At 49.0% G+C, this 27,599-nt stretch overlaps 1 protein-coding gene and 1 long non-coding RNA gene across 4 annotated transcripts; both read right to left on the bottom strand.

Annotated features, from left to right (window-relative positions):
* Positions 1-520: 520 nt before the first annotated feature.
* On the bottom strand, positions 521-13,746 carry LOC117794888 (uncharacterized). Of its 2 annotated transcripts, none has more exons than XR_011707799.1 (2): positions 13,543-13,746; positions 521-3,300 (listed from the first exon to the last, which is right to left on the bottom strand). It is a non-coding gene; the product is annotated as an uncharacterized lncRNA (long non-coding RNA). The 2 variants fall into 2 exon arrangements; XR_011707800.1 differs by having other exon boundaries at positions 521-1,466.
* Positions 13,747-19,113: 5,367 nt separating this feature from the next.
* Btn2a1 (butyrophilin subfamily 2 member A1) lies at positions 19,114-27,517 on the bottom strand. 2 transcript variants are annotated; one of them, XM_027948287.2, is made up of 8 exons: positions 27,315-27,517; positions 26,850-26,980; positions 25,773-26,120; positions 23,399-23,680; positions 22,817-23,038; positions 22,121-22,141; positions 22,003-22,029; positions 19,114-20,671 (listed from the first exon to the last, which is right to left on the bottom strand). In XM_027948287.2, the coding sequence occupies exons 2-8, from the start codon at positions 26,929-26,931 to the stop codon at positions 20,073-20,075; spliced, it is 1,581 nt and encodes a 526-aa protein (XP_027804088.2). In that variant the 5' UTR covers positions 26,932-26,980; positions 27,315-27,517; the 3' UTR covers positions 19,114-20,072. The 2 variants fall into 2 exon arrangements, with proteins under 2 accessions (XP_027804088.2, XP_027804090.1); XM_027948289.3 differs by lacking the exon at positions 25,773-26,120 and having other exon boundaries at positions 27,315-27,516.
* Between the last annotated feature and the right edge of the window lie 82 nt (positions 27,518-27,599).

The following is a 27,599-nucleotide window of genomic DNA, read 5'->3' as shown; positions in this document are numbered from 1 at the left end:
AGAAAAATAAACAATCAGTGAGGTGAATAGAGAGCCTACAGAATGGGAGCAAATTTTTACCACATGCACATCAGATACAGCACTAATCTCTAGGATATATAAAGCACTCAATAAACTTAAGACCAAAAAAACAAATAACCCAACTAATAAATGGACCAAGGAACTGAACAGACACTTCTCAGAAGAGGATATACAATCAATCAACAAATATATGAAAAAATGTTCAACATCTCTAGCAATTAGAGAAATGCACATCAAAACTAATCTTTCATCTTACTCCAGTCAGAATGGCAGCTATTATGAAGACAAACAACAATAAGTGTTGGTGAGAATGTGGGGGAAAAAAGCCACTCATACATTGCTGGTGGGACTGCAAATTGGTAGAGCCAATATGGAAAGCAGTATGGAGATTCCTTGGAAAACTTGGAATGGAACCACCATTTGACCCAGCTATCCCACTCCTCAACTTATACCCCCAAAACTTAAAAACAGCATGAAAGAAGAAGCGACGCGAGACAAATCACCGGAGAAGTTCCACTTTATTACAAAAGGCTGTGGGCTTATATAGGTCTAAGGAGAGGTGGCAGGGCTTAGGTAAATGATGGGTCACCCGTTTATTGGTAAGTTCTTCCAGATGTCAGTTCCGGAGCCCACGAAATTAGTTCTTAGTGGGGCTAAGGTTTCCCGCTAGCGGAATTTGAATACTGGCACTGGCGGGAGTTTTTGGCACCGGTGGGAAAGGGAGAGGCAGGAAGAGAAGCTCCTCAGGCGCCATGTTGGGGTTTTTTGGGGTGTAGCTGCAGTTATACCTTTTCCCACATTCCTCCCTTTTTGTTTTCTTAGGAACTGGGGCGTCGTTGGTCAGATCTGGCTGCTTCCTGCTGTGCGGGGGCGGCGTGGGATCTAGAAAGGGAAAGTGGAGGAATGTCCAGGGGACAGGTCTGGGGATACCATGGCAACCAGAAATAAAACCCAGTGGCTATAGATAGCTACTTCGGTAGGGGTGAAGTCTATAAAAGTTCCTTGAAGCCACAAGTCGTCGATGGCATCGAACCAGTCCTGGATGGAGGAGATTGTTGGTATCAGCCACTGGTCTTGTAACAGAGACTCTAGGAAGTATTGGAAGCGTTGCCTCGACATGGCGTCACCAGCACCTGAAGAAGATCAGAGCGAACAAAAACAGGATGAAGATAAAAATTAAAGCAAAGGTCAGTTTTTGGCAGAAGTTCCATGTTGGGGGACTGACAGAGAAGAGGTCAAGGGCCACGAGGAGGCTTAAAAGGACATAAAGGCTCAAAAATCCAGGATGGCAGGCTAAGAGGTCCTCCGGGCTCGTTGTCTCCCGCTGTCCGATGTCCGTTGTTTTCCACTGTGCCTGGTAGTAAGCTTCAGCACTGAGTGAGCTGTTCTCTTGAAGATGTTGGGGGTTCATCGGTCATCAGAGGCTGGTAGTGCCTAAGCAGAAGCTGGTTGAAAGTTTGATTAGAAATTTTCTGTAATTGGGTTTGAAGGAACTTCGTTATGCAGGGCAAGAGAGGGCAAAAAAGGAGCATCCCAATAAGGGGCCCCAAGAGAGGTAGCAAGTATGTGGCGAGAGAGGATTGGAAGAACCCCGTTATGGGATTAGGGGAGGTGGGTTTGAACAATTGGGTCGACAATTCCTGTAATTTAACGACATTCTTTTATATTAGCCCAGATTCATTAATATAGTAGCAACATTCCTCTCTAAGGAACCGGCACGTACCCCCTTTTTCTGCAGTGAGGAGATCAATCGCCCTTCGGTTCTGTAAAGCCACCTGTGCCAATGAAGTAACCTGCTGCTGCAAGGAGCCCAGAGATTCAGCAGTGGTATTGAGCGCTTCTTGCAGTTTTTGTTGAAGCTCATTGGATGCCCATAGAGAATGACCTATAGCTCCACCAGAGAGTCTGAGACTCGCTACTGAGGTTGTTAATGTGAGGCCTACCAGTACCGGCAGAAAGACTGCCCTAGGGGTGCAGGAAGGTGGTACCAATTGTTGGAATTTGGCGGAAGTGTACAAAAAGACAGCTGAGGAACTACAGTAACCAAGAAACAGGTGCCACAGAATTGGTTGTTGCGGTACTTAAAGACCCGTTACACCAGAGGAAATGTCCAGGTTGCATAAATGCAGGGCTCGATGGGGTGTCATAGTTCAAGGAACAAATGGGTAAGGGATTCATTGTTGGCGGGTGGAAACAGAAGAAAGGGAATGAAGCATTGGTGGAATAAAGTTCCCACAGTGGGATGTGTGCCACGTGTAGGGGTTGTCCTTTCTTTGAGAAATTATAGGTTTTTGCTGAAATATTTCCTGCTGCTAATGGGACTGCTGCTAAAAGTGGACAACTAAGTGAAGCACAGAGGAAGCACTGAGAAGTGGGCACAGAAAGAGGGGTGGAGTTTAATAATCGAAGGGTTTGGTGCATCAAATTAAGCCATGTGGGAGGGGGCCTGAGGGGGTTGAAGGCTCTGAATGCCCTTGGGATGGGCTATCAATAAGATTCTGACTCCTTGATATGCTGGACTACTTGGAAGGCTGCCTTAGGTGGCGTTATCAGGGAGCGGGAAACAGTCATCCATCCTGTGGGTTTGGCTGAGGTTGTCCGAGCATAGACAGCAAACTCAACATAGTCCCAGTGTTTGGCCTTGGGGTCAGATATATCTAAAGTATACCATCCACTGTTATCGGATAAAGAGCCCTCATGCCATTTGAGGTAACTAGAAGTCCACCCTTCGGGGTAGCCAAGTGAGTGGTAAGAATAACTACCGCGTTCATCATGGAGCCTGCATGACCAATAGGGGCACCCATTATATACCTCAGGCCACCAATGGCAATAGTCTTTGGTTTGATCAAAAAGGAAGCAAATGAAAGGCCAGTTCCAGCTACCGGGAACGAAGGACCTGGAAGGTGACAATATAGGGACACAGAGGTGCAGTTGTGGATGAAGCAAGTTTTTCCATCAACTGTGCGGACCTTCTGCATGCCATGCTCCGAGTATCGTTCCTGAAGGGTGAATTTGTACATAGTAGGAGGGGGAGGTGAAGACCAGGCCCAACAGAGCACAGAAAACAAGCAAAGAAAGAGAATTAGAGTGTTGGGAGAGCTCATTGTGCCTTCTTTAAGAGGAACTGGGCTGCAGGGAACACCATGTGAGCCGCAATTTAAAGGGATGAGATGGTGTGGAGAACAGGAGTAAAGGGGAGGTTCAGGAGGTGACTCTTGGAGTTCCTCTGGGATGGTCCTGTCGTCAGTAGATGAGACCTCTTGATGGTATGGCTTCAACCTAGAAATGTGAATCCAGGGGGTGAGACGGTTGTCTGGTAAGGAAAGTTTGGCGCGGTGGGGGTACAAAGAATGACCAGATAAGGGCCTTCCCATTTGGGGGCAAGAGGCCCTTTTTCCTCTGGGGTATTATAATAGACTAAACTCCCAGGTGTTAAGGGAGGAGTGTTTGGAGAGGAGACTGGGTCTGGAAGAAGCCAGTCTTGATATTTCCAGAGTTCTGAGCATAGATGAAACAAGAGAGGTAAAGACAAATCTCATGTGAGAGGTCCTTGTGAAACGACCAATCCAGGGGGTATAAGAGGTCTTCCTATATTATCTCAAAGGGAGACAGTAGAGATGGTTTCTTAGAGAAAGCTCTGATCCAAAGCAAAGCCAAGGGAAGGAGCTTGACCCAGTCTAAGTTTAATTCCATAGTTAATTTGGTGAGAGCCTCCTTCAGGGTCCGATTTACTCTTTCCACTTTTCCTGAAGCCTGGAAGCGATATGGACAGTGGAAATGCCACTTGAAGGAGAGGGCTTGAGAGACCCTTTGTGTGATCCTAGAGATAAACTCAGGGCCATTGTCGGATTGTAGGGAAGTGGGCATAGCAAACCTGGGGATGATGTCTGTCAGCAAGATTGAAGCTACAGAGGAAGCCTTTTTATTGGAAGTGGGAAATGCCAACCAGAGAAAGTGTCCACAAAGACAGGCATGTTGGTGAAGTCTACCTGCCAGTCAGCAGCAGGAACATGTCCCGGGCTTGGTGGGAGGGAAACGGTTTAGGCCTTAAAGGAGTATAAGGGTTGGTCCGCTGACAGATCTGACAATTAGAGGCTATATTCTGTAGCATGGCTTTGTCAGAGGGGGTGAGGGAGAAGAAGCTCTGTAAAAAGAGGGTCAAAGACTGAGAATTGGAATAGAATAGAGTATGGAGGAACTCAAAAAGGTCCTTGTTCTTACTGGAAGAAGTAGGGGCTTCAGATGGACAGTCTAAAGTGGCCATTATATGTCCCCCAGAGGGGGTCATAATTGGAAGTGGTAGCAGCCGTCCGTGCCGCCCGGTCAGCTTTGGCATTGCCCTCAGTGATAAGAGAGCCGTCCTTCTGATGGGACCTACAATGGACAACTCCCAACTGGGTGAGTATTTGGGAAGCCTCTATCAGATTGGTTATAAGAGCCGAATTAGTGATGGCATTACCTTTGGTGGTAAGTAGACCTCGCTCCTTTCATATTGCAACATGGGATAATAGAATATGGAAGACATATTTTGAGTTAGTATAAAGGGTGAGGGATTTGTCCTGCGCAAAAAGGTAGGCACGAGTGGCTGCTACAAGTTCGGCCTGTTGGTTAGTGGTTCCTGAAGGCAGAGCTTTGGCTTCTATAATCTCAGTGGCCAAAACTTCGGCGTATCCAGAGTAATGAGTGCCGTTCTGCCTAAAGGAACTGCCGTCAGTGAACCACATAAGGTCGGCCTTGGTGAGTGGTCCCTCAGAAATGGAAGAATGACAGGGGAGGAAATCATCCAAGGTTTCCAAGCAATTATGAACTGGTGCGTCAGGTGTGGAGGTCATTGGGAGCAGGGAGGCCGGGTTCAGTGCAGGGCAGGGGAGGAACGTAATATTGGGGTTTTCCAGAAAGGAAGTGAGGAGCGACAGAACTCTGGATGGTGGAAGGGTTTGAAGGCCCTTATAAGCTAAAAGATCCTTCAAATGATGTGGGGAGTGGATAGTTAAAGGGGCCCCGAAAGTCAGCTTAGAGGCTTCTTTGTGTAAGATTTGTCCAGCAGCCAGAGCTCTTAAGCAAGGGGCCCACCCACGGATGGTAGGATCTAATTGCTTGGACAGATATGCCACAGGTGCAAATGTAGGCCCATAAGTTTGGCCCAAAACCCCAAGTGCCTGTTCCCCCTTTTCATAGACATATAGATGAAATGGTCTTGAAAGATCGGGAAGGTGAAGGGCAGGTGCCTTTAAGAGGAGTTGTTGAAGTCTGCGAAAGTGGTAGCGGGGGGAGGAGGCAAGAGGTTCACTAGGGGGTCCCTTTGCTAGGTCATACAGGAGTTTGGCTAGAAGAGAATGATTTGGGATCCAGGCCCTAAAATACCCTGCTAGTCCTAGGAATGATAGTATTTCGGCTTTCATACGAGGTACCAGAAGATTAGAGAGGAGTTGCCTCCTATCCAATGTTATTTCCTTTTTTCCCGGTGCAAGGCGAAAACCAAGGTAGGTGACAGTAGACTGGGAAACCTGGGCCTTGTGGGGAGATACCCTATATCCCTTATCTGCTAGGAAATTGGGCGGTGTGGGATTGAGACTGTTTCCAAGAAGGACTACATAAAAGAAGATCATCGACATGTTGAAGGAGGGTAGAGTCAGGACAGGTAGGGTGGAAAGATGTGAGGTCCTGGGCAAGGACTTGGCCAAAGAGATGGGGACTATCCCTGCGGAAGGACGGTCCAGGTAAGCTGACGAGAACGGCGGGTGTGAGGATCAGTCCATGTAAAAGCAAAGATATCTTGAGATTCTGAAGACAAGGGAATGGAAAAGAAGGCATCCTTTAAATCTAGGACTGAGAAGTGGGTAGTAGTAGCAGGGATCTGAGAGAGAAGGGTGTAGGGGTTGGGCACTAGTGGGTGAATGGGAACCACAGAGGAGTTGACGAGGCAAAGGTCTCGGACCAGTCTGTAGGACCCGTTAGGTTTCCTAACTGCCAGAATGGGGGTGTTGAAAGGAGAGTGTGTAGGCCTAAGATACCCTTTCTGTAATAAATCCTGGATGATCGGTTCTAATCCGAGGAGGGCTGTGGTTGTAAGTGGATATTGTGGTTGATTAATATATCTTGAAGGGTCCCGTAAGACAATATGAATAGGACTGCACTTAGCCGTAGAGGGTGTAGCTGTGTCCCAAAACTCAGGGTTAACTGGTTTAGATAGTTGTGGGAGAATGTGTAGAGGAGGTGTATCTGTTCCCAGGAACATCATGAGGAAATAAGAGGTGGGAGAAGTGTGGGGTGATATGTGAATGGTGACCTTCAGTAGTGAAAGTATGTCCCTTCCCAGAAGGGGAATGGGACAGTGGGTCATAACAAGAAAGGAGTGTGTGACGGATAAAAGGGATCCCTGCATATAACATGATGGGGGGGGGGGGGTTCTGGGGAAAAATCTGTTTACCTCCTACCCCGACAATAGGAGTTTTCGAGGGTGTGGTAGGACCCCAATACTCCCTCAAACCCGAAAAAGTGGCACCAGTATCCAAGAGGAAGGTAATGGGGCGTCCGTCCACCAGGAAGGTGACCCTAGGCTCTTGCTTCTTGATGGTAATAGTCGGGAGGGAAGGCCCAGGGCTCCGTCAATCCTCCTCTGCCAGGCCCAGGAGAGGCTGGGGTTGTGGGGCGGCTGACCAACCTCCCCTCCAGGTTGTTGGACAGTCTGACCCCCCAATGTCCCCTTTGGTGGCATTTTGGGCAGGGGATGGAGGGTGTCCTCGGCGAAGGACAAACCCTGGCCCAATGTCCCTCCTTACCACATTTGAAGCAAGCTCCAGGGGGTGTCTGATTAGGATGATGTTGTGATGACCTTCCCTGAATGACCTGGGCCAACATTTGGAATTTGGCGTTTTCAGCCTTCTGTCTGCGGCGTTCGCTTTCGTCCTCCCTACCATGGAAAACCTTGAAAGCAACTGCAAGGATTTTGGTCTGAGGGGTAGCAGGGCCCTGTTCAAGCTTTTTAAGCTTGGCTTTAATATCAGGGTAGCTTTGGGCCAAGAAATATGTCATTAAGACATGAGGGCCATCAGGGGTTTCTGGGTCGAGGTTTGTGTACTGTTGGAGGGCCTTGGTTAGTCTATCCAGAAATTCTGAAGGTGTTTCTTCCTTCTTCTGAATGACCTCCTGCACTTTTTGAAAATTAATGGCCTTGCGGGCGGCCTTCTTAAGGCCCGCTGTGGGAAGCCATTCTCACACGTGACTGGGCAACTCCCGGTTTGGGTCTGAGGCCCTCTGGCTAACTGTGTCGGAGCTTTCCCGGCCCTCTCCTGATGCGAGAGCCTGTCCGGGAGGGGGTATGACTGACCACTGACCCCGACCTTGGAGTGCTGCCCCCCTCAACCTTCATTGGATGGAATTCTCCCCTGAATTTCTTGTTCCCCAATAAAAGGCTACTCCCTGGCGTGGTCCATCTCTCTCTCTCTCCTGCTAGCCCCCAGTAATCCTTGCTGCCCTACGGGTGGTTCGAGGTGGGAACCAGAGAGGGGAGCTGTCTCGGACCTGGTCATAGAAAAAGGTAACTGAGTCTGTGTGTTTATTTCGATCTCACTAGTTAACTTTTATGCCAAGAACCTCATTAATGAAGCCAGTGCGCTGGTCACATGGTGGAGCCCGCCAAGAGGCAGGATGCAAAAAGGTCACGAGAGTGTAAGCCTCCAGGGGTGTTGTAATCCCATAGAGGTTCCTGCTCCGGGACAGCGTGTGGGCCCGTAGGGTGGTTGGGATTGGTTCTATGATTCTCATCAGCATGGGCCTGGGCTAGTTCCCAGACCCTTCGCCTTTCCTCAGGGATAAGTGTATTGGCCAGGAGCATGTAAATGTCGTGATGAGTGAGGATATATGCTTGCAGGACCCACTGAAACTCCCGAATGTAAGTGGTGGGGTCGGTGGTGAATGAGCCTAACTTCCTCTCTAGCTGAGTAAGGTCTGACAAGGAGAAGGGCACATGTACTCGGATAACACCCTTGGGACCAGCTACCTCACAAAGGGCTGCGATCATCATGGGAGCGGGAAGGGATCCCTTAGATCTGGTAACAGGAGGACTGAAAGAGGCGGTCGGCAACGGACAGGAAGAAGAGGGAGGGGAAGGGGATGTTTCTGCGGAGGCGGAGGTGGAGGCGGCGGCGGAAGAGGGCGGAGGGGAAAGGGATGAAACGGAAGGTTGAGGATCCGTGGAATCAGGCAGAGGAAGAGGAGGGGATGGCGGGAGGGGAGGACAGGTGGGGCTGAGGGATAAGGTGGGGGTTCGTCTGCCGGGTCAAATGAGGAAGAGTCCTCGAGGTCAGGAGTAGAAGTAGGGGAAGGGAGGGGTTTGCAAGCAAGGAGAACCTGAGAGGGAGAGCAGGAGGAGCAGAGAGCAGGGTGCTGTGCGAGAAGGCTAAAACCTTCAACGTAGGGAATCTCCTTCCACTTTTTCAGATGCCAGCAGTAGTTAAAAAGGTCCCGGAGAAGATTTGGATCTAATGAGCCTTCTAGAGGCCAATGATTGCCATTATCCTGAGGATATGTAGGCCAATCTCGGGTACAGAATTTGATCAGGAGTTTGGGCTTGATGTCTGGTGCGAGGGAGAGTGTGGTCAGATTTTTCATTAGACATTTGAGGGGTGAGGTTTAGATGAGGAGGTATAGACGAGGAGGCACCCATGGTCACAGAAAGAGATGGAGAGAGAGAGAGAGAGAGAGAGAACCTTTGGGCCGGAAACGATCAGCAAGGGCAAAAAGGGTGTCCCCCTTTAGGACCTTGGGGATCGCGGAGACTCTAAGAAGAGACGGGAGACGAGAGGCAGTGAGGGTCATCACCCGAACTGCAGCTCTCAGGAGGCAAAAAGCCGGAGGCCACGAAGAACCTAGTACTAGGATTTACTGATTTCAGAAGGAGGAGAAGGAAGAAACCGAGGGGTCTCTCGCCTAAACCCAGAAGCCTCACTCCCCAAAAGGAGAACGGTTTGCCAGAGAGTCCACTGCAGTCATAAAGGCCTTAGTGGGGTGGGTTCTCTCCCCTCTATCGGGCGTCAGGAGTGTGCCAGATGATCACGGTCACAGTTCCTGCTGTAGCTCAAAGAGGGTGACGAGCCAGAAGGGGAAATTGTCTAAGTCCGATTGATGGTGGGTGTAGGGAGCCAGCGCCTGAAAAGGTGGATGAGGGCGAGATGTCTCGGTGGAGCCGGAGATGGGGCTCTGTTAAAATGAGCTCACCCATCTCCGGTTTCGGCACCAATGAAAGAAGAAGCGACGTGAGACAAATCACCGGAGAAATTCCACTTTATTACAAAAGGCTGTGGGCTTATATAGATCTAAGGAGAAGTGGCAGGGCTTAGGTAAATGACGGGTCACCCGTTTATCGGTTAGTTCTTCCAGATGTCAGTTCTGGAGCCCACGAAATTAGTTCTTATTGGGGCTAAGGTTTCCCGCCAGCAGGATTTGAATATTGGCGCAGGCGGGAAAGGGAGAGGCAGGAAGAGAAGCTCCTTAGGCGCCATGTTGGGGTTTTTTTGGGGTGTGGCTGCCATTATACCTTTTCCCAACACAGCATACTACAGGGACACAGCCATATCAAGGTTTATAGCAGCACAATTCACAACAGCTAAATTGTGAAACCAACCTAGATGCCCTTTGGTAGATGGATAGGGAAACTGTGGTATATATACTGAGTAATGGAACATTACTCAGCATTAAAAGAGAATAAAATCATGGAATTTGCATAGAATGGATGGAGTTGGAGAACATAATGCTAAGTGAAATTAGCCAATCCCTCAAAACCAAAGGCCGAATGTTTTCTTGGATATGAGGAGAAGATGCTGACTCATAGTGGCGATGGTGGGGGACATGACCCATGGGAAGAATGGAGGAGCTCTAGATAGGGCAAAGGGGAGGGAGGGGAAGGGAGAAGGCAAAGGGGTAGGAAAGATGGGGGAATGAGTTAGACATTATTACCCTAAGTACATGTATGAAGACAGGAATGGTGTGAAAATACTTTGTGTACAATCAGTGGCTTGAAAAATCATGCTCTATATGTGTAATATGAAATGAACTGCATTTTGCCAGCGTGTATAACAAATTAGAATAAATAATTTGATTTAAAAAATCTTCTGGTAAAAATCAGCTTTGAAAAGCTAGAAGATTCCCTACATCATGGTAATAAAAACTATGCAACATAAAAGTACAGAGCCATTAGCAATTATTAAGATTTTAAAGTTACCTTGCTTTCATATAAATAAGTTTTGCTCTCTCCATATTTGCTTCATGAATGAGGCATGAAGTTATCAAGTATAAAATAAGACTGTGTACTTTAATATCTTTTTACATAAAATAAAGCCAGTAGTGTATATGTGTCTCACAAATGTTACTATTTAGTGATAGAATATATCTCCAAAAATGAAAACAAAAAATCTTCCAAATATAGTAATTTGCCATTTGCAAATTGAAGTCAGTCAGGAACTAAGTCTAGAAAATTAATGGAAAAAACAGCTGGGGGGGGTGGTGCACACCTGTCATCCCAACGGCTTGGGAGGCTGAGGCAGGAGGACTGCAAGTTCAAAGCCAGTCTCAGCAATTTAGCAAGGCCCTCAGCAAGACTGTCTTAAAATTAAAAATAAAAAGGATAGGGATGTGAACAGTGAATAAATGTCCCTAGGTTCAATTCCTGGTACCAACAAAACAAAATAAAACAAAAGAAACAAACAAAAAAAACTGATCTCCACTACAATCTGGTACAGATAAGCACTCAGACCTTGCTGTGGGGTAATTCTTATGGTAAGAATGTACAAGTGACAATGGAGGAACAGAGGAAGATCAAAAGATGGGGGGTGACGAGGTCCCAGTCAGGGGGTAGGTGTGGGTGGAGCAAGAAGGGGAACCTGTGGCAGGGTCAGCCTTGTCATGGTGCACTTAGCTGTGCCAGACCCTGGGAACATGGAGGCTTTGGGAAAACAGGAAGTTAATAAATTTTTCGATATACATAGAAATCTTTAAACACACTTCTTGGGGAGGAAAAGGGGGAATAAAATCAACCAGATTATGCTACATGCATGTATGAATATATCACAATCCCGAACTTTTATGTATGATTATAACGCACCAAATAAGAAATAGTTAGAAGGAAGACCAGAGGAGTAGAGGAAGGCAATCAGTGGGAAAGAGGAGGCGAGGGACAGGGGAAGTAAGGGGACAAAATGGAGCGGATGATGCTATGTGCACGCACGAACGTCACACTGACCACCACTACTGTTGGGCAGCTATTCAGTCAGGAATGGTGAGCAGGACAAAGACAGTAGAGGGCAGAACCACAGGAACCCTATCTGACAGATGGGGGCGTGGTCGGTAAAACCTGCCTCATTAAGGAAGTCGGTTCCTGACCTATATGTGAAGTGTTGGGCCTGCATTTTCTTCTAGCATGTGCAGGGTTTCTGGTCTAACTCCTAGGTCTTTGATCCACTTTGAGCTGAACGCTAGAAATGAAATTAAAAAATCAACAAACTGAAAATCTTCACAGCAAAGGAAACAAGCAGGAGCATGAGCAGAGAGCCTGCAGAACGGGAGAAAATCGCTGCCACCTGCACCTCAGACAGGGTGCCAACCTCCAGGATACACAAAAACTCAAAAGAGCTCAGCATCAAAAAAATGAATGATCCAATCAATAAACAAATGGGCAAAAGATCTGAACAGATACTGCTCAGAAGAAGAAATACAAATGGCCAACAAATACATGAAAAAACGTTCAAGGTCTCTAGCAATTAGAGAAATGCAAATGAATGAAAACTACACTGAGATTTCATCTCATTCCAGACCAAATGGCAATTATCAAGAATAAAAGTGACAATAAATTTGGTGAGGATGTGGTGAAAAAGGCACACTCATATATTTCTGGTGGGACTGTAAATTGGTGCAACCACTCTGGAAAGCAATATGGAAATTCCTCAAAAAACTAGGAATGGAACCACCTTATGACCCACTATCTCACTTCTCTTTTTATATCCAAAGGATTTAAAATCAGTATAATACAGTAACATAGCCACATCAATGTGTATAGCAGCTCAATTCACAATAGCTAAGCTATGGAGCCAACCTGGGTGCCTCTCAATAAATGAATGGATAAAGAAAATGTGGTGTATGTATACACAGTCGAATATTACTCAGCCGTAATTAAGAATGAAACATGGCATTTGCTGGTAAATGGATGGAACTGGAGAATATAATGCTAAGCGACATAAGCCAATCCCCCAAAACCAAAGGCCAAATGTTCTCTCTGATATACAGATGCTAATACACAATAAGGGAGGGTGGGTAGGGGAAGAATAGAAGTTCAATAGATTAGACAAAGGGGACTGGAGGGAGGAAATGGGGGATAGGAAAGACAGAATGAATCTCACATAGTTTTCCTATGTACATATATGAAAACACCACAGTGAACGCCATCATCCTGTACATCCGTAAGAATGGGGTCCTAATTAGAATAAGATATATCCCATGTTTGTATAATTATATCAAAACAGATTGTCACATATAACTAAAAAGAACCAATTTAAAAAAAAATGTTTCAGATTTAATTAAGAAAAACTACTCTTTTACCTCTAATAACTAAGTCTCTAGGACCCTCCCTTATCACCAAAATTATGTCACAACCCCATCACCCCAATTACCCAAACATCAAGACGCTCACAAAACTTGATGGGGACTATTCAAAGGGTAATGAGCTGATTAAGGAGGGTCAGGAAATTGAGACAACAGCAGCAAGTGACTCAATTTCCTTAAAAGCTCCTACTCTCAAATTGCCACACCATCCTCTTGGAGGTGGTCCATGCAGCTCCTACAGTCAGAAGTCAGAAAGTGGACTGGGCTCAGGACCAGCCTCGGCACCTTAACGAGGCCCTAACCAAATGGCCTGGAAATGCAGATGTAGCTCAGACTCACAGTATCTCTGGGTTCATCCTCTAGTCTCCATATACAGAGAAGTTGGATCGAGCGGGACTTCCCCCAGAAAGCAGGAGCGGCGCGGCAAACCTCTCCCCTTCGAGAGGGCCCAGGCTCTCCCTTGAGTGTCCCCTTTCCCTTCTAATAAACTCTTGTCTGTCACTCTGAGGGACAGATCTGAAGTCTGACCCGACCGCCAGAGGGCGGCTTTGTTCCCGAAAGGCCCCGGCTCGGCAACACTGCTGTGCATAATCCTACTGCACGAATGAAGACATTTGAAAAGTTGATTTAGGGAGCGGGGGACACAGCTCGGTGGTGGAGTGCCTGTCTCGCATGCACAAGGTCCTGGGTTCTAATCCCCAGCACCATTAAATTTTTTTTTAAAAAGCCGCACTTTTTGAGCCCTGTTGAACACAGAGGGCCAGCAGACGGGTAAGACCCTCGCAGCTTCCTCACTCGGGCTGTCGAGCTCTGCAGGAGCGCACTCCCGCCGCCTCCGCGCGAGCCGGCGCTTCCCTGCGCGCCCACCCGGCCCTCGGCCCCGCTCCTCCCGGCCCGCTGCCCTGGCTGGGGTCCTTCCCCACTCACCCCCGGAACTCCATCTGCAGGTCGCGGCCCCCGGACGAGGTAGCCCATAGTGCGCCCAGAGGAAACAAGGACTTGAGGCAAACTTGGCAGAGTTGAACTAGGCAGGGCACGACTCGGAGCGGAGCCGGCCGGGGAGCTCAGGGCCCTGCGAGGACGAGAGCAGCCGCAGGGCTCCCAGAGACCGCCAGGCCGAGCCCGCCTTCAGCCAAGGCTGCCTGTGATTGGCTGGAGCTTGGCTGCTGTGATTGGCTGAGGCTTCCCCACGTGAAAGCGGTATCCTGGGGGCTGTGATTGGCTAAGAGACTACGGTAACAAGAATGTACCGCTATTAACTTCTCGTTACGTAGTAAGTTAGGTTGCAGATGGTTACGTAAGGACTCGGTACGGGGGCGCCCTGAGGCCAAACTTGGTGTAATTTTGCCCATCCTTCCGGTGGTTTAGATGCGGTGGTGCAAAGGAAAGGAGATCGAGAAAGAAGCTGAGAAACAGTACCGGCCTTCTTCCTGGACAAATCAGGGTTTTGTATGTGTGTATAATCAGCGTTTTTTGTTTTATTCCGGCCGCTCAGCTCATTGATCCCAGGGGCGCTAACCGCCGAGCCACATCCCCAGCCCTCCTTATTCATAAGGCCTCTGGATCCCTCAGCTGTGCCCCCGGGCCCCGCTGATCAGTGTTTCTTTACATCCACCTGCTTTATGTCTTACGCTAGGCACAGCAAAAACGAGTAGGAGAAGATTTCAATGGGTGAAGAGAGGAAGAGTTATTGATTAAAATGACACTGCAGTTTTCTGTTTTCTCCTTGCATGCACGTGGGCACGTGGAGGAGGTTATACCTTCTACAGCAGAGCGAAGGAAAGTACTAAAGCCCAGTCCACTATCTCAGTACTTCCAGAATTCAAGTCTTAGCTCCACCACATTATGTAGTTTTACCGTTTCCAGGGGCAATGCTGCCAGTGATTTCTTGGTAAGTTTTTCCATAAAAATATCTTCATTCACCCATGGCTCCTTGTTTGTGCCGCATTATGTCTCCATATATTTCTGTTTCTCACTCTGCCAGTGTAGTATGCCCTGAGGTTAAACTTCAGGTAGACTGTGAATGGTGTCATTGTAAGGGGTCCTTGGAACAAACTTTGTCACCTTGCACTCAGGACTTTTATTTGAATAAACAAACCAAAAATAAGTCCTCACTTTATTTAGGTCATAAAATAGACCCCTAAAGTAATTAAATCTCCCAGGACTTAGCTGTTATCTTGGCTGATGGAAGTTTTTTATCACAACCATTTTAATTTAAGCTGTGTGGAAGGGATGGCTGGGTTGTTTGTGTTCTGTCCAGCACTCAGTGTTCAGTGTTCTCAGTAATAACCACCTCCCCCCACTCAGTGTTCAGTGTTCTCAGTAATAACCACCTCCCCCTCTCGTTATTGCCATATGCTCATGCCTCTTACACAGGGGAGGCCAAGGGGCTGAATTTGACCCAATGGTTTGAGGGTGGCAGTTGTGCTTCTTTGAGAGATCCTTAAAAGAGGAGGTTGAAACAGCTAGGAGACTCTTACATCCCTCCTCCTTCCTCCTGTCTGGAATGTGGACTTTGGAGCTGGAGGTACAGCAGCCACATGTGGAGGCACTAGAGAATAATAACAGGACACTAGGGTGTGAATGACACCTCTGTCATTTCCAGATCAGCTCTGGACAGCTACCTCTGAATTCATTTATGTGAGAGGAAGGTAAACTCTTGTTAAAGCCAGTGGTATTCAGGTCTCTGTTATCACTAGCAAAGTGCAATTCTTCCTTCTAAACCCAGTTCATCATGAAACTTTTCAAACAGCAAAGCTGAGCATACTGTTTCATCTCCAGCTCCCATGCTCACCGGGACTGCACCACTGGTGTTTACTCACCTACTCCACATCTCCACGTGAATCTCTAAGGGATCCCTCAACCTTGACACAGCCATAACTGAATGCTTATTCTCTCTTGCTCCTTGTCTCTCCGTCTCCCCAATTCAGAAATGGATAACCTCATCCTTCTGGTTTCTCAAGACTACAACCTGGAGTCACCTGGCTCCACTCTATTCACACCCAAGGCCACGTCCACCAGCAAAGCCTTCAACTCTGCCTTTAAATTATTAACCTAGCACCAGAAACTCTCACCTGTCCCACAGCTCCGCCCCACGCTGATCATCACCTCACTGCGGGGTTCCGGCTGGTCTTCAGGTTTCTGCCTGCCCTCCTCTAAGATAGCCCAGGCCCAGCCAAGCATCTGAAACAATTTCTGAGTCAGCAGTCAGAGCCCGACCCTTCTCTGCTGGACACTCCAGTGACTGCCCTCCAGAGGCCACCAAGGTCTGTGCATGTGATCTGCCCCCAAGCCTCTGACAGGCCACCTCCTTGCTCCGGGGCACTTCCTCAGCAGGCTCTTTGTACCTCTGCACCACCTGGGAGCCCCTGCCTCTGGGCTTTGTTGCTGCTGGTCTCTATGTGGGGTGATTTTTACCCCCAGAAATTGTTATGGTTTGCTCCCCTACTTCACCATCCTGTTTTAAATTCCAACTTTGATGTCCCTTACCCTGGTTTATTTCTCTCTCAAGTGCTGGTCATCACCATATACCTTGCCACTGTAATGCCAGATTCGTGGGACCCCAATAGACCTCCAGGAGCCGAATCTGATGCAATCACAAAAGAGTCTTCATTGCAAGCTCCAGCCTGGACTCACAACCGTTCCGTTCCCGATGCAGCGGTCCCAGGGAGTGAGTCCTGGTCCTTTGTTCAGTGAGATTTTATAGATTTTTGGGGATACTCTATGTGTCACAACATCATACAGCAAATCATTCCACACCACGGGAAAGTCAAACAACAACTCTTAACATTGATTAGCACATTCACTGGCGGGAACAAGTTGGGTAGGGGTGATTGTTTAGTACAAGAGGGGGATTCATTTGAACAGATTGGTTTAGGCCACGAGGAGAGTACGTGCTGAACTACATGGTTTCCCAACATGTTATCAACCACCATAAACTACTTGGGGTCATCTGGCATCCCAGGTATTTTCCCTTTCTCATGCTGATTGGAGGTTGTTAGGGGGTTGCTATGGGTCCACACCTAGCCTGGTTGAGTCAGGGACACCTGGCACTGCAGATCTCTCCTGTTATTTGCAGACAAACAACTCAGCAGGGTGGGTATGTGCTTAGGAGTGCTCTGTAGGTTTTTCCAAGGACAAGGGTCCCGCCCCCTTCCTTAGGACAGGCCTTGAGGTAGAAGCTGGTTTCTCAGAAATGGAGTCACATCAGTTTCTCATCACATCAGTGAATATTCTGTGTCTGTCTCCTCCACAAGCTTGGTCTCTGTGACCTGGGGGGTTCTGCTCTCTTCACTTCTGTGCCCAACATCTGCCCAGCAATGCACTCGTGTTGAATGGATGAGTGGACGGCATAGCTAAATCCCAGGGAAGCCGGAGAGTGGGTCTGGATGAGGGTGAAGGATCAGTGTCTCACAGGAGAAAGGACACCTGCCCACTGGGATCAGAAGAAACCATCAGGAGGGGCAGTGCCTCAGGGCGCAGGAAGCTGGGGACCTCCTTGTTTCCTCTCTGGTTGCTAGATTGTGCTGCCTCTGAGAGGTGGACAAGGGTGTGCTGAGGAGGAGCTGTGCCCTGCACAGGGTGCTGAGTCCAGGCCTGGTCTCTGCATCGCCTGCCGGCCCCTCTGCCTTTCTCTGGCACCCAGCCTCTTTCTGTTCCTCGACTCACGGCTGCTTCCTGTGTTGATGCCCAGGGTTTGCTGTCCTACAGCTCGGCCTTGGCAAAGTGACACCTCTTCTGGGGGCCCTCCCTAGCTGGCCCTGTAAAACAGGCCACACCCACGGTCCTCTCTCCAACGCAGTCGTGGTTACACCTGGTGGCACCACCCGCAGACTGGCCCATGCTCCTCCTTTCTGTTTAACACATGGCTCTCCAAGAAGATGCAGGTCTGTGTCACTCACCAGTGTTTCTGCACGACTGGTGCTAAGTTGGTTCAGGGGGCAAATGGGCATCTGTGCTGTGGGTTAGAGGCGGATCGAAGGAGGGGAGGGATTGTGTCTTATGCTGTTTAAGTGAACAGAATTGGGTTCATGTCTAGTGTCAATAAACACTTCAAATTTATCAGTTTTATGTTCGGGAGGCACCTTAGAGATAAGGCATGATTAACTGAAAAAAAAAAATTGAATGTGAACTATTATTTTCCTTGAACAAAAAATACAACTTCAACTTGCTAGACCCCAGTAGGTTACTGTGAAATGGGATAAATGTGTCTGCTGTGAGAACTCAAAGATACAGCCTACGAAAAAGTGCTCTGTATATAGATGATAACAAAAGACATCCAAGCTCTCTTAGAATCTTATTTTAGGGCAAGAGGTATAACTCCGTGGTAAAGAATTTGCCCAGCATGCCCGAGGCCCTTGGTCATATAGAACAATGAAAATCTATAAATGTCTTAAATTAATATACAGCCCATTATTAGCAATACTTGACTCCTTATTCACAGTATGCTGCTTTTATTTAAAAATGTTCAAATAAAGCTGGAGGTGTGGCGCATGCCTGTAATCCCAATGGTGCTGGAGGCTGAGACAGGAGGATTGCAAGTTCAAGGCCAACCTCAGCAATTTAGTGAGACTGTCTCAAAAAATTTTTTAAAAGGGGTGGGGTGGGGGCTGGAGGTGTGGCTCAGTGTAAAGAATCCCTGGATTCAACGCCTAGTACCAAAAATAAATAAATAAAGTTCAAACAACAACAGAAGTAAAAACAATACATACACTACGACGATGGACTGAATGTTTTGTGTCCTGCCAAAATTCATGTGTTGAAATCTAATCTGCAGTGTGAAAACGTTTGAAAGTGGGGCAGTTGGGAGGTGACTGTGTCTTGGGTGTGGATCCCCCATGAGGGAGAAGAATATCTTCTCATAGAGATCTTACAAAACTCCTTTGCTCCATCCTCCAGCTGAAGACACCACAAAAAGAGTGTGAACCAGGAAGTGGGTGGCACCTTCATCTTGGACTTTCTCTCTCTATCTCTCTCTCTCTTTCTGTCTTTTTCTCTCTTTCTTTCTCCCCAACTCCCACAACTGTGAGAAATAAATTTCTCTTGTTTAAAAGCTTGGTTGAAAGTATTTGAATGGACTGAGACATGCACATAAGTAACAACCCAGTCTTCCATCTTAATGATCCGCTATCTAAATGTGTCCTGATTCTTTCTATAGTGTGTGCATTCGTGGTTCCAGGAATACAATTTTAGGCTTATAATTTTTTTTTCAGCCCAGTTTTTCAACTGGATTACTAAATTGTCTGAACTATAAAATATGGCCATTTAAGCCAGCAAATCGACTTGGATTCCAGGATTCTCTATCCTGGTTCCCAAAATATGGATTATGGGTTCCTGGTTGATGTCTGATACAGTTTCAAGCCATCTGCAATATTAATATCCCTTTCCTAGTAGTAATAAGGCATTCCTGTTGCTCTCACTCTGATTCTCTCACCAGTGTACACTGTAGCTTTCTAGATCCTGTATGATATCCCGGCAAATTAAATGCAAAGGCAAATATGACAATTTTGCCATCTTTTATTAAACCAGACATTAGATGTGCAATAACTTAAATAATTGCACAATTCTCAATAAAATCTATTTTTGCTTAGGAAGTAAGTTATTTTTCTTAAGAGAGCTATTTATGTTTACCCATGGTTGGTTTATTCTTGTTGTTTTAATAATAAATATACTTTTTAAATTTCTCAGTTTCAATCTCAAATGCCATAAATAATAAGAGATATTAAGCCAAAAGAACAAAAGCTCTTTGGGTTCCTCAATAATTTTTAAGTGTCTAAAGTCATCCTGAGACCAAGAAGCTTGAAACAGCTGCTGTCCCCACTTGCCCTGAGCCCTGTGGTGGATTGGGTCACCTGCTCAGCGGGACCTCATCCCCTCATCAAAGACTGAGTACAGCTCCTGGGTTGCTGCAGGGACTCCTGAGCCAGACTGACCAGAGGTACTACTGTCCTTCATTCCTCCTCATCCAGGTCCAGGCCTGCAGATATGTGGTGTGGACGTCCTTGTGTGGTCTGGAAATCCTGGAGTGGGGTGGGAATGCCATCAGCTCCAGGGGCCACGGTGTCAGGACGGGTCTTAACCTCACCCCACCCAGCTCTCTTGTTCCTGGGCCACCCGGGTGGCCATCTGTGGTCCCTCCTTCCTCTTACATCCTGGTGCATCCTATTGCCCTTGCCCCAACTGCCCAGTGTCTGGAGTGTCGGGCTCAGCCTTGTCACCTTGATGCTGAAGCCACAGGTTTTTTGTCCTTTCAGCCTCTTACACTTTGCTCAGGAGCTTAGTTCCCAAGCCCGGGGCCTTGCCTGTACTCACCAGCAGCCCGGCCTGTGACAGCACTGGGGTGGGCCTAAGGCGGAGGAGGCAGGGCAGCTGAGTTCTCAGGGGACCAGAGGGAGGAGGACTGTTTTCCCAGGGTGCCTTAGGGTAGTGGACAAGGCCCTGAGACCAAGGAATTGGCCCTATGAGACACCCCTCCTAGGGGTCCCTGGGTTGTGCAGGATCAGGCCATCCTCAGGAACGGTGGCCCCCCGGGCCCCGGTGAACACCGGGCAGATGGAGAGGGGGCCGTCATCGGAACCCAGCCTGAAGAAGGGCCTCAGAGGTCCGGAGAAGGTGGAGCGCGGACAGGTGTAGATGTGGGACCTGTCTCTCATGTTGTAGAAGGACACGTCTCCGGCTTCGCAGTCCAGGAAGACGGCCACGCGCTGGAGGAACTCCCCCAGAGGGAGGGTCCTCTCGGGCGAGGACAGGGCCCGGTACTGGTGGCCGAACCTCTCCAGGGTCCAGAAGCCATTCTGGGGCAGCAGCAGGGCGTCCCCCTTCCTCTCCACGCCGTCCGCGCACACGCCCACGGCCCACACCATGGCGCGGCCCACCTCCACTTCCCAGTACTGGCGCCCCGAGGAGAAGCTCTCGCGGCCCAGGACGCACGGCCTGCAGTCGAACCTCTCGGGGTTGTCGGGCACGCTCTGCCGGGACGCGTCCCGCCACACGCTTCTCCTGTCCTCTGACAGGAAGAGCTCGGGATGGGCCGTGTCGGGGTCCAGGACCACGTCAGCTGCAGGGAGACCTCGGGCTCAGTCCTGGGGGCTCCCTGGTCCTCAGAGGGGTCCCCGAGGGCTGCTGGGGGATGAAGCAGCTCGCTGGCTGGGACCACTGAGGCCACAGCTCTGCCTCTTGGTGACAGCCGCGTTACCCTCTGTAGAGGGCAACTGGGCCTCTAAGAAACCCTGGAAGTTTAGCAAATGGGCCAAAATGGGAGGTTCCTCCGTCCTCAGCATTCTCAGACTTGCCTTCTTGTGGACCTCTGGGACTCTGGTTAGAAACCAGCCAGTTTGGCTTACACCAGCACAGAGGCTCTATCTCCCACTCCCCCAGCCCTGGGTCAGCTAGGGAATCACAGGGAGTGTGTGGGGGGTAGAGGGTCTCTTCCTTGGTCCCCTGCATCCCTTTGACGAGGTGACAACTGATTAACAGCTGAGGTGGGCACCCTTCAAAGGGAAAATGAGGAGGACAATGTCTCCCAAAGACAACCTGCTGCCTGAGAAGTGTTTGGCTAACATATATACTTCCATCCATTTTGTTCTTAACAACATGGTTCTGAAGTCCACAGTGACGTCCTTTCTGGGGGCAGGAAATACTTCAGACCCCCCTCTGCGTGAATTACTGCTTATTCTGTCTATCTTTTTTACTATGTTAAATGATTTCCTCCTTTCCCCACGTTGATATGTCTGAATGTGATGGTGTGCCAAATTGTGACAATTTTGAATATCTCCTAAAGTGTCAAGGTCCACACAACATGGCATCTGGTGAAACCTGCATTTATACTGTGTGCTTAGGGCAAAGTGCTCATTCAGAGTAGGGTCTTGGAGTCCGCTTGCCCTGCTCGCCTTTCCTGGAAGGCTCAGAGTGTCAACACGGTCTTGGGAGCACACAGGCATTCTGGACACCCAGTTGTTCACCCTCTAGTCAGGCACAGGAAGCTTATTGCCTCTTCCCCACGCCAGGCTTCAACTGTGCAGAGCCTAACTATCTCTCAGGTCATAAAAACAGCACTGTTTAATTAATTCAAATTAATCCAGGATCCAAGAGCAACCAGTACTGAAGTGTAACTCTCAGGGAGGGCTGCTCTGTATGCATACTCTGGTAATCATGGATCAATTTTTTTCTTTAAAAGGAAGTATCGTGAGAAGCAGACTGTGGGGCTGATTAAACCCTGCAAGGATTCCCTGAGAAAGCAGGGATCCAGTGTTGGTGGGTCTGTTGGCCAATGGCCCTCAGCCACCTGTGGCGCACCCCAGCCAGCCTTGGCCCTGTTCATCTCCTCTGGAGTCCTGCAGGCTAGTGGGGAGAGAGCCCTGGATGTGAAGGGATGTCAGAGGCACTCACCAGCATGTAAGAGCGTTCTCCTCCATCCTGCAAGCAACAGACAGAGGTCAATGTCCCCAGATAATAGCTAACCAAGGGAACTCAAACCACAGAACAGTTCAGGAAAGGCTACACTTACGCAGTTCCTCCTGAAGTTGCTCTGAAAAAGAAACAGAAACAAAATAACTTCCTCATAGCAGCACTAAGAGAATTTGAATTTGTATTAAAGCCTGAAGGATCCGCCCCTTCTGTAACACCAACATCGCCCGCCCCCCAGGCCTGGGCCACTGTCAGAAACCAGAGATGATGTGTTAGAGTCTGTAAACAAGTCAAAATAACACCTGGCATTTAGCCAGCGGAATGTTAGAGTTGGTAAACAAGTCTGGATGGTGCCTGGCAAAATGCCAGAGGGAGTGGTTTGAGAAGTAACAAAAGCGAGCCAGTAAGTGTGGAGATTCCTTATTGGTTGACTGATGTATCTAGTTTATGCTAATTAGATAAGCTGTGTGGAATGTATAAATACTGCTCCTGTCCTGCAATAAACGGCTCCCACTCCTGCTGTATCAATCTACACAAGTTGTTCGTCACCCCCCGGTTATTCTGCTGCAGCCGGACTGCGGCAATGATGTACAGTCTGGTGGTGGGGTAGCATTGGTATGGTTTTAGTCTTCCTTTTGTGCAGCCAGATGGAGGAGGGTAACCCTGGCCTGATGGAAGAGAGTGAGCTGCCGGGGGTGCCTTTCTAGGACCTGGTCACCAGCCCTTGGGGCTGCTTCTGTGCTTCCTCTGCTGAATGCTGTCCCTTTGTGACGTGAACCCTCCTCGACTCCTTTACCTTTTGCTTGGCGTTCTTCCTCTTTTTCCATACATTCTTTCCTCAGTTTCTTACGTGCGGCTTCTTTCTCTTCATGTTCAGTCTCTTTTTCCACTGACAGAATCTTTTTTTCCCTGTGGAGTTTCTTGATGAGACTGACACTCCCGAACAGGAGGAGGATCAGAAGGGGAAGGATGAAAGCCACGGCCACCATCCAGGCAGATACCCTGGGCATGAAGGATTCTGAAAAGGGAGCCAGGAAAGCCCCATGAGTGACAGACGGGACACTGGGGAGCAGTGAAGAGTTGCCGTAGGGACCTGCTGTGTGGGTTTCGGAGGATGCCAGAGAGAGACACATGGCTTATTTTTTCTTAATCTTGAAAATTTGCTGCTGCACAGGGATCTTACTAGGGAAAAAAGGACCAGATTTCTGCTCCTAAATTCCCTGTGATCAGGGAAGAGGCCTTGGCTCAGCTGCAGCTTAGCTCTTCCCAGCCTAGGACCCTTCCACCCACACTCCTGGCCCCCGTCACCACTGGGCTTCACTCTCTGCTGAGGATCCTACCTTCACAAGTCGGAGTCTGCAGAGGGCAGAGGGCTTACCTGGAATGAAGATCACACTTTCCATCTCCCTGCCCAGCAGAGTGTTGTTGACGGAGCAGGTTGTGTTCCGCATGGAGCTGTCTCTGATGATCACAGCCAAGGTGACTGTGAACAGGCCGTCTTTGTCAACTGTGTAAGCCTTCTCCAGCGCAGGCATGACCCCACCATAGGGGTCCTTCCACACCGCGTGGGGCTCTGGGTACCACCCTCCAGATGTGCACTCCAGTAGGATGCCCCCGTCTTCATGGCCCTTCATTTCAATGAGAGGCTTAGAGCCCAGGCCTGGGGGAGAGACCAGGGCTCAGCTAAAAGGTGGTGGTCTCCCAGCCCTGGTGTTTTCCATCAGCTCTAATGTTAGGAGCCAAGGCAGCGGGAAGAGAAGTGGGCAGCTGCACATGCAAGGTCCGTGCATTCCTGCAGGGCTCTTTCTGAAGGCAGGGAGGAAGGAAAAGGAAGAAGGGAGGAAGGGAAAGCTGAAAGAAGGAAGGAATCCCGTGCTGGACATCACCAGGAGGCCACAGTGCCAAACAGACCAAGCAGACTTTGGGCGCCACCTACAGGCTCATGACAGCACACGCACTGCTGTCTGCTGTAATCAATAGTGGTTTATTCCCACCCAACTTTCTCACTTCCAAGGGGGTCTACCCAGTGCAACCCACCTGGGCAGGCTTAGAGGGCTTCACTTTCTACTCTTTGGGATAGCTTCTCAGTAGCCCTGGCCTCCTGAAATTCTAGAATAACACAACATGGAGAGACACTGCCATTTTGACCTCAAGACATTGTCCTTCTCTTCTCTTTAGGGTTTCACTTAACGCTTTCCTTTGCCTGGCCAAGCAGTGCCAGAAACCACCCACAGATGCTCACCTCCATAGGACCTGCTGTTTTCAGGAGAGTGGATAAAGTGATCCTGCAAAGTCAGCCCCTGGCCCAATTCAGAGATGATGCCTTCCCACAGGCTTTCAGTCAGGTGCCTTTGAACGTACCTCCCAACAGTTACCTGTTTGGAAGACCTGAATGCACCTGAGACACTTAAAATAACAATATCCCTTCCTCGGTGTATGCCACCAGAACATCCCGAGAAATCCAGACTCTTCCAAGTATATTCTATCTTTAAATTAGAGTCTTTGATGGAAGAGAATTCTAGGTGAGAGGAAGGTGCAGACACATGGTCCTGGAGCCCTTTGTCCTGTTAATCATGTGTCAATCAATGATCATTCGAACTTCCATTGAATAATTCCCTTGTTAAATTCACCCAGAAAATTATATTAAGGCCAGGAAATTAAAGCACTCATGTAAGTACAGTGCTTCTTGCTCAACTTGATTTTTTGTCAAGGAAAAAAAAAAAGCTGTAGATTTTAAAGACTTACACAGAAATAAGACTCAAAAATGACTCAGAAATTTGGAGATAATGATACAAAACATTCTATGGGGTTCGATAAGCACAAGACAGTAGTCTAGGGGACAGATCACCCAGCCAATCAACCCAACAAACAAAAAATCAAGGGAAAAACAAGCAAACAATCCTATGGCAAGGGTGACGCAGGGAGAGTCGAGTTTCCAGCACCCAGGTGGCCAGCAGTGGAACTGCCCTCAGGCAGGGCCAAAGGGTCAGCAGAATTTCCTTCCCCATTGTGTACTGTCAGGCAGAAACAAGGCTTCCCTTACAAGCAAAACAGATGGGGTCTTTTACCAGTTACCATTTGACTCAAAACTCCCTTCCTCAGGTCTAGTGAATGAAAATGCCAACATTGATTCCTCTATGTCTCAAAGGCCCTTCCAGTCATCAGATCTTTATTTTAAAACCTAATGTACTGATGCTGAGGAGTGATGTCATTCACTCCTAGAAATCCCAATTCATCCCACTTTCATGCTGGAGGCTCTTGGAACTGCTCCTGGCAGATTTCTCCATCAGTTTCTCTGTGGGACCCAGGCTTAGTATATAATTTGGCCTCTGTACTTAATCACACTGGAATGATATCATCTGCTTACATGTCAGTCACTCGCTTTGCAATCAATATTTGGGAAAAGGGAAAAAAGACATTAATATTTATCCACAAATGTGGCTTAAATGTGAGCTTGCTTATTCCAGTTGCCTGGTGCAATTACCCACAGGGCTTCTCTTTTAGCCATAAGGCAGGAATCTGAACTGTCTTCCATTCTCCCCTGCCAGGGCCACAACTGAGCCTGTGTGTGCCCACGGCTGAGCCGACCCAACCCCTCCATGTGGCCCGAGGGTAGAAGAAGAGGAAAACGCGGCAGAGTCTTTAAAGGGATCCAGGCAACGATCTGCTGCTCTGCAGAGGGCCTGAGATTCAGAGCGCAACTCCCCCAAAGTCACCCTAGGAAAGGCAGTGGAGCAAAGCAAGGGGCTCACCTGCCACCAAGAGGCGCATGATGGCCTCGTCGTAGGACCTGCCCTCCTGGAAGTAACAGCGGTAGATGCCGTTCTCCTGGGCCGTGACGTTGCGTATGACCAGCGCCGCACTGCCCTTGCTGAGGTCCCTGCTCAGGAAGGTGGTTCTTCCCCGATACTCCTCCATCTGCTCCTCTGTTCTCGCTTGCCTGCCCTTATACACGAACACCGCGGGGGAGAACTGAGACCGGAACCACCGCACCTCCATGTCCTCGGCGCTTTTCTCGGGCAACAAGTGGCAGTGCAATGTGGCGTTTTCTCCCACCAGGGCCAGGATGGGCTCAGCCGGGCCCACGACAGTAAACTGGGCTATTCGACAAAGGGGAGAATCAGCAGGGGGCTCTTCTCATTTGGATGGATATTGCCATCCGATATCCAAGATGGGAAGGGAAGTGGATATTCCAGAAAGAGGCAAATTCTTTCCAAGGCCAGAGGGGATTCCTGTGCTGAGGATTCTGGGGACCAGCAGCTGTGGCTGGTGGGCAGCATACCTGGGAGCAGACCCAAACGAGGTTGCTAATGTTTTCTAAAAGGAAAACAAAAGGGCAGGGGGAGGGCAGCGAGGAGCTCACCCTGAGCATCCTCTAGACTCTGTGCTCACAAGGATTTGGTCTTCTATCCCCGAGTCTAGCACAGTGCCTGAGTGCACTATAAACTTGAACTGCCCAATAGGGTACCCACTGGCTAGTTCTAGTTAAAGCGGGGTTTAAGGATACAAAACGTGTACACAGGATTTTGAAGATTTAGAATTAAAAATATTAAATGTCTTGTTAGTAATATTTTGTATTCAGTAAGCATCTAAATATTAATATCTGATTGGGGTTAAATAAAATATATTATCATGTTTATTTCATCTGTTTGTTTTTAACGTTTAAAAAATGTTGCTTCTTGGAAATCTGCAGCCCTCCTTTGTGGGTCTCATTTCTACTGGACATCCTGGGCGTAAATGCAGTGACCATGTTCAGAATGAAAGGACGGATCAGCACTGCCGCAGTCCTCTTTGAAAAGCTGATAGGAGCAAGTGGGACACAACCCTACCTGAGACCAGTGCCAGCAGGTCGAGGAAGGAGAGGAGAAAGGAGGCTGGCGGGCAGAAGCGCAGGCAGGCAGCGGGCTCCATAGGTACCCAGGACAGACCGCGTCAGCCAGCACAGGCGGCGACCAGAAGCCTGGGGTGCAGAGGAGCAGAAGCCAACACAAGCGTCGTTGGGTCTCAGGAGCTCCCCGACTTCTGAGCCGACAGACCCCCTCATCCCAGGTATCTCCCGAGGGACGGGTTCGCTTAACATTCGCGGAAATAAACTACCAGCCGCGGCCGGGCAGGCAGCTTTCTGCCCCCTGGGCGCACTTCTCTGCGCAGAGGCCAGCTCTCGGCGACACTCAGTTTCCTCCCCACGATCCGCCCGGCTCCACCCCCTAACGGGCCGGCCCCGCGCAGAGCCCGGGGCCAGCTTTCCCCCCACAGGGACGGTCCCCACCTGCGCGCCGCCGGGCCCTTCCTACCTTTAGCGTTGACCCGCGTTTCTCTTCTCCGACCCTCGGATGGGGATTTTAGGGCCGCTCCTCTTCTTTCCACCCACCCCGGGGCACAGCCACCGCGGGAGAACCAGCTGTTCCCAAAGGGCGCGGACACGTTTTCTTTGCCTCCCGTTGGCCGCGGGGTGCAGGGGGTTCACGACCCGGGATCTCCGACCCGGTCCGCTCTGCGCACACCGAGCCCCGGGATTTCCGACCGGTGGTTCAGGTCCAGGATTGGCCGGCGGCGGTGTCCCGCCCCTTTGTGTCACC

The sequence above is a fragment of the Marmota flaviventris genome, chromosome 6 (assembly GCF_047511675.1).
Source record: "Marmota flaviventris isolate mMarFla1 chromosome 6, mMarFla1.hap1, whole genome shotgun sequence".
In the NCBI taxonomy this organism is placed as follows: Eukaryota; Metazoa; Chordata; class Mammalia; order Rodentia; family Sciuridae; genus Marmota; species Marmota flaviventris.
Note: the sequence above shows the minus strand (reverse complement) of the source record. Positions and strands in the feature narration are given on the sequence as shown.

Excerpts from the sequence above, each read along its gene's own strand:
- Btn2a1 (XM_027948287.2), bottom strand. The coding sequence starts at position 26,931 with ATGGAGCCCGCTGCCTGCCTGCGCTTCTGCCCGCCAGCCTCCTTTCTC. Across the intron at positions 22,142-22,816 it reads GGAAGAACGCCAAGCAAAAG|AGCAACTTCAGGAGGAACTG; the intron begins GTAAAGGAGTCG and ends TTTCTTTTTCAG. Across the intron at positions 20,672-22,002 it reads GAGAACGCTCTTACATGCTG|CTGACGTGGTCCTGGACCCC; the intron begins GTGAGTGCCTCT and ends GTCTCCCTGCAG.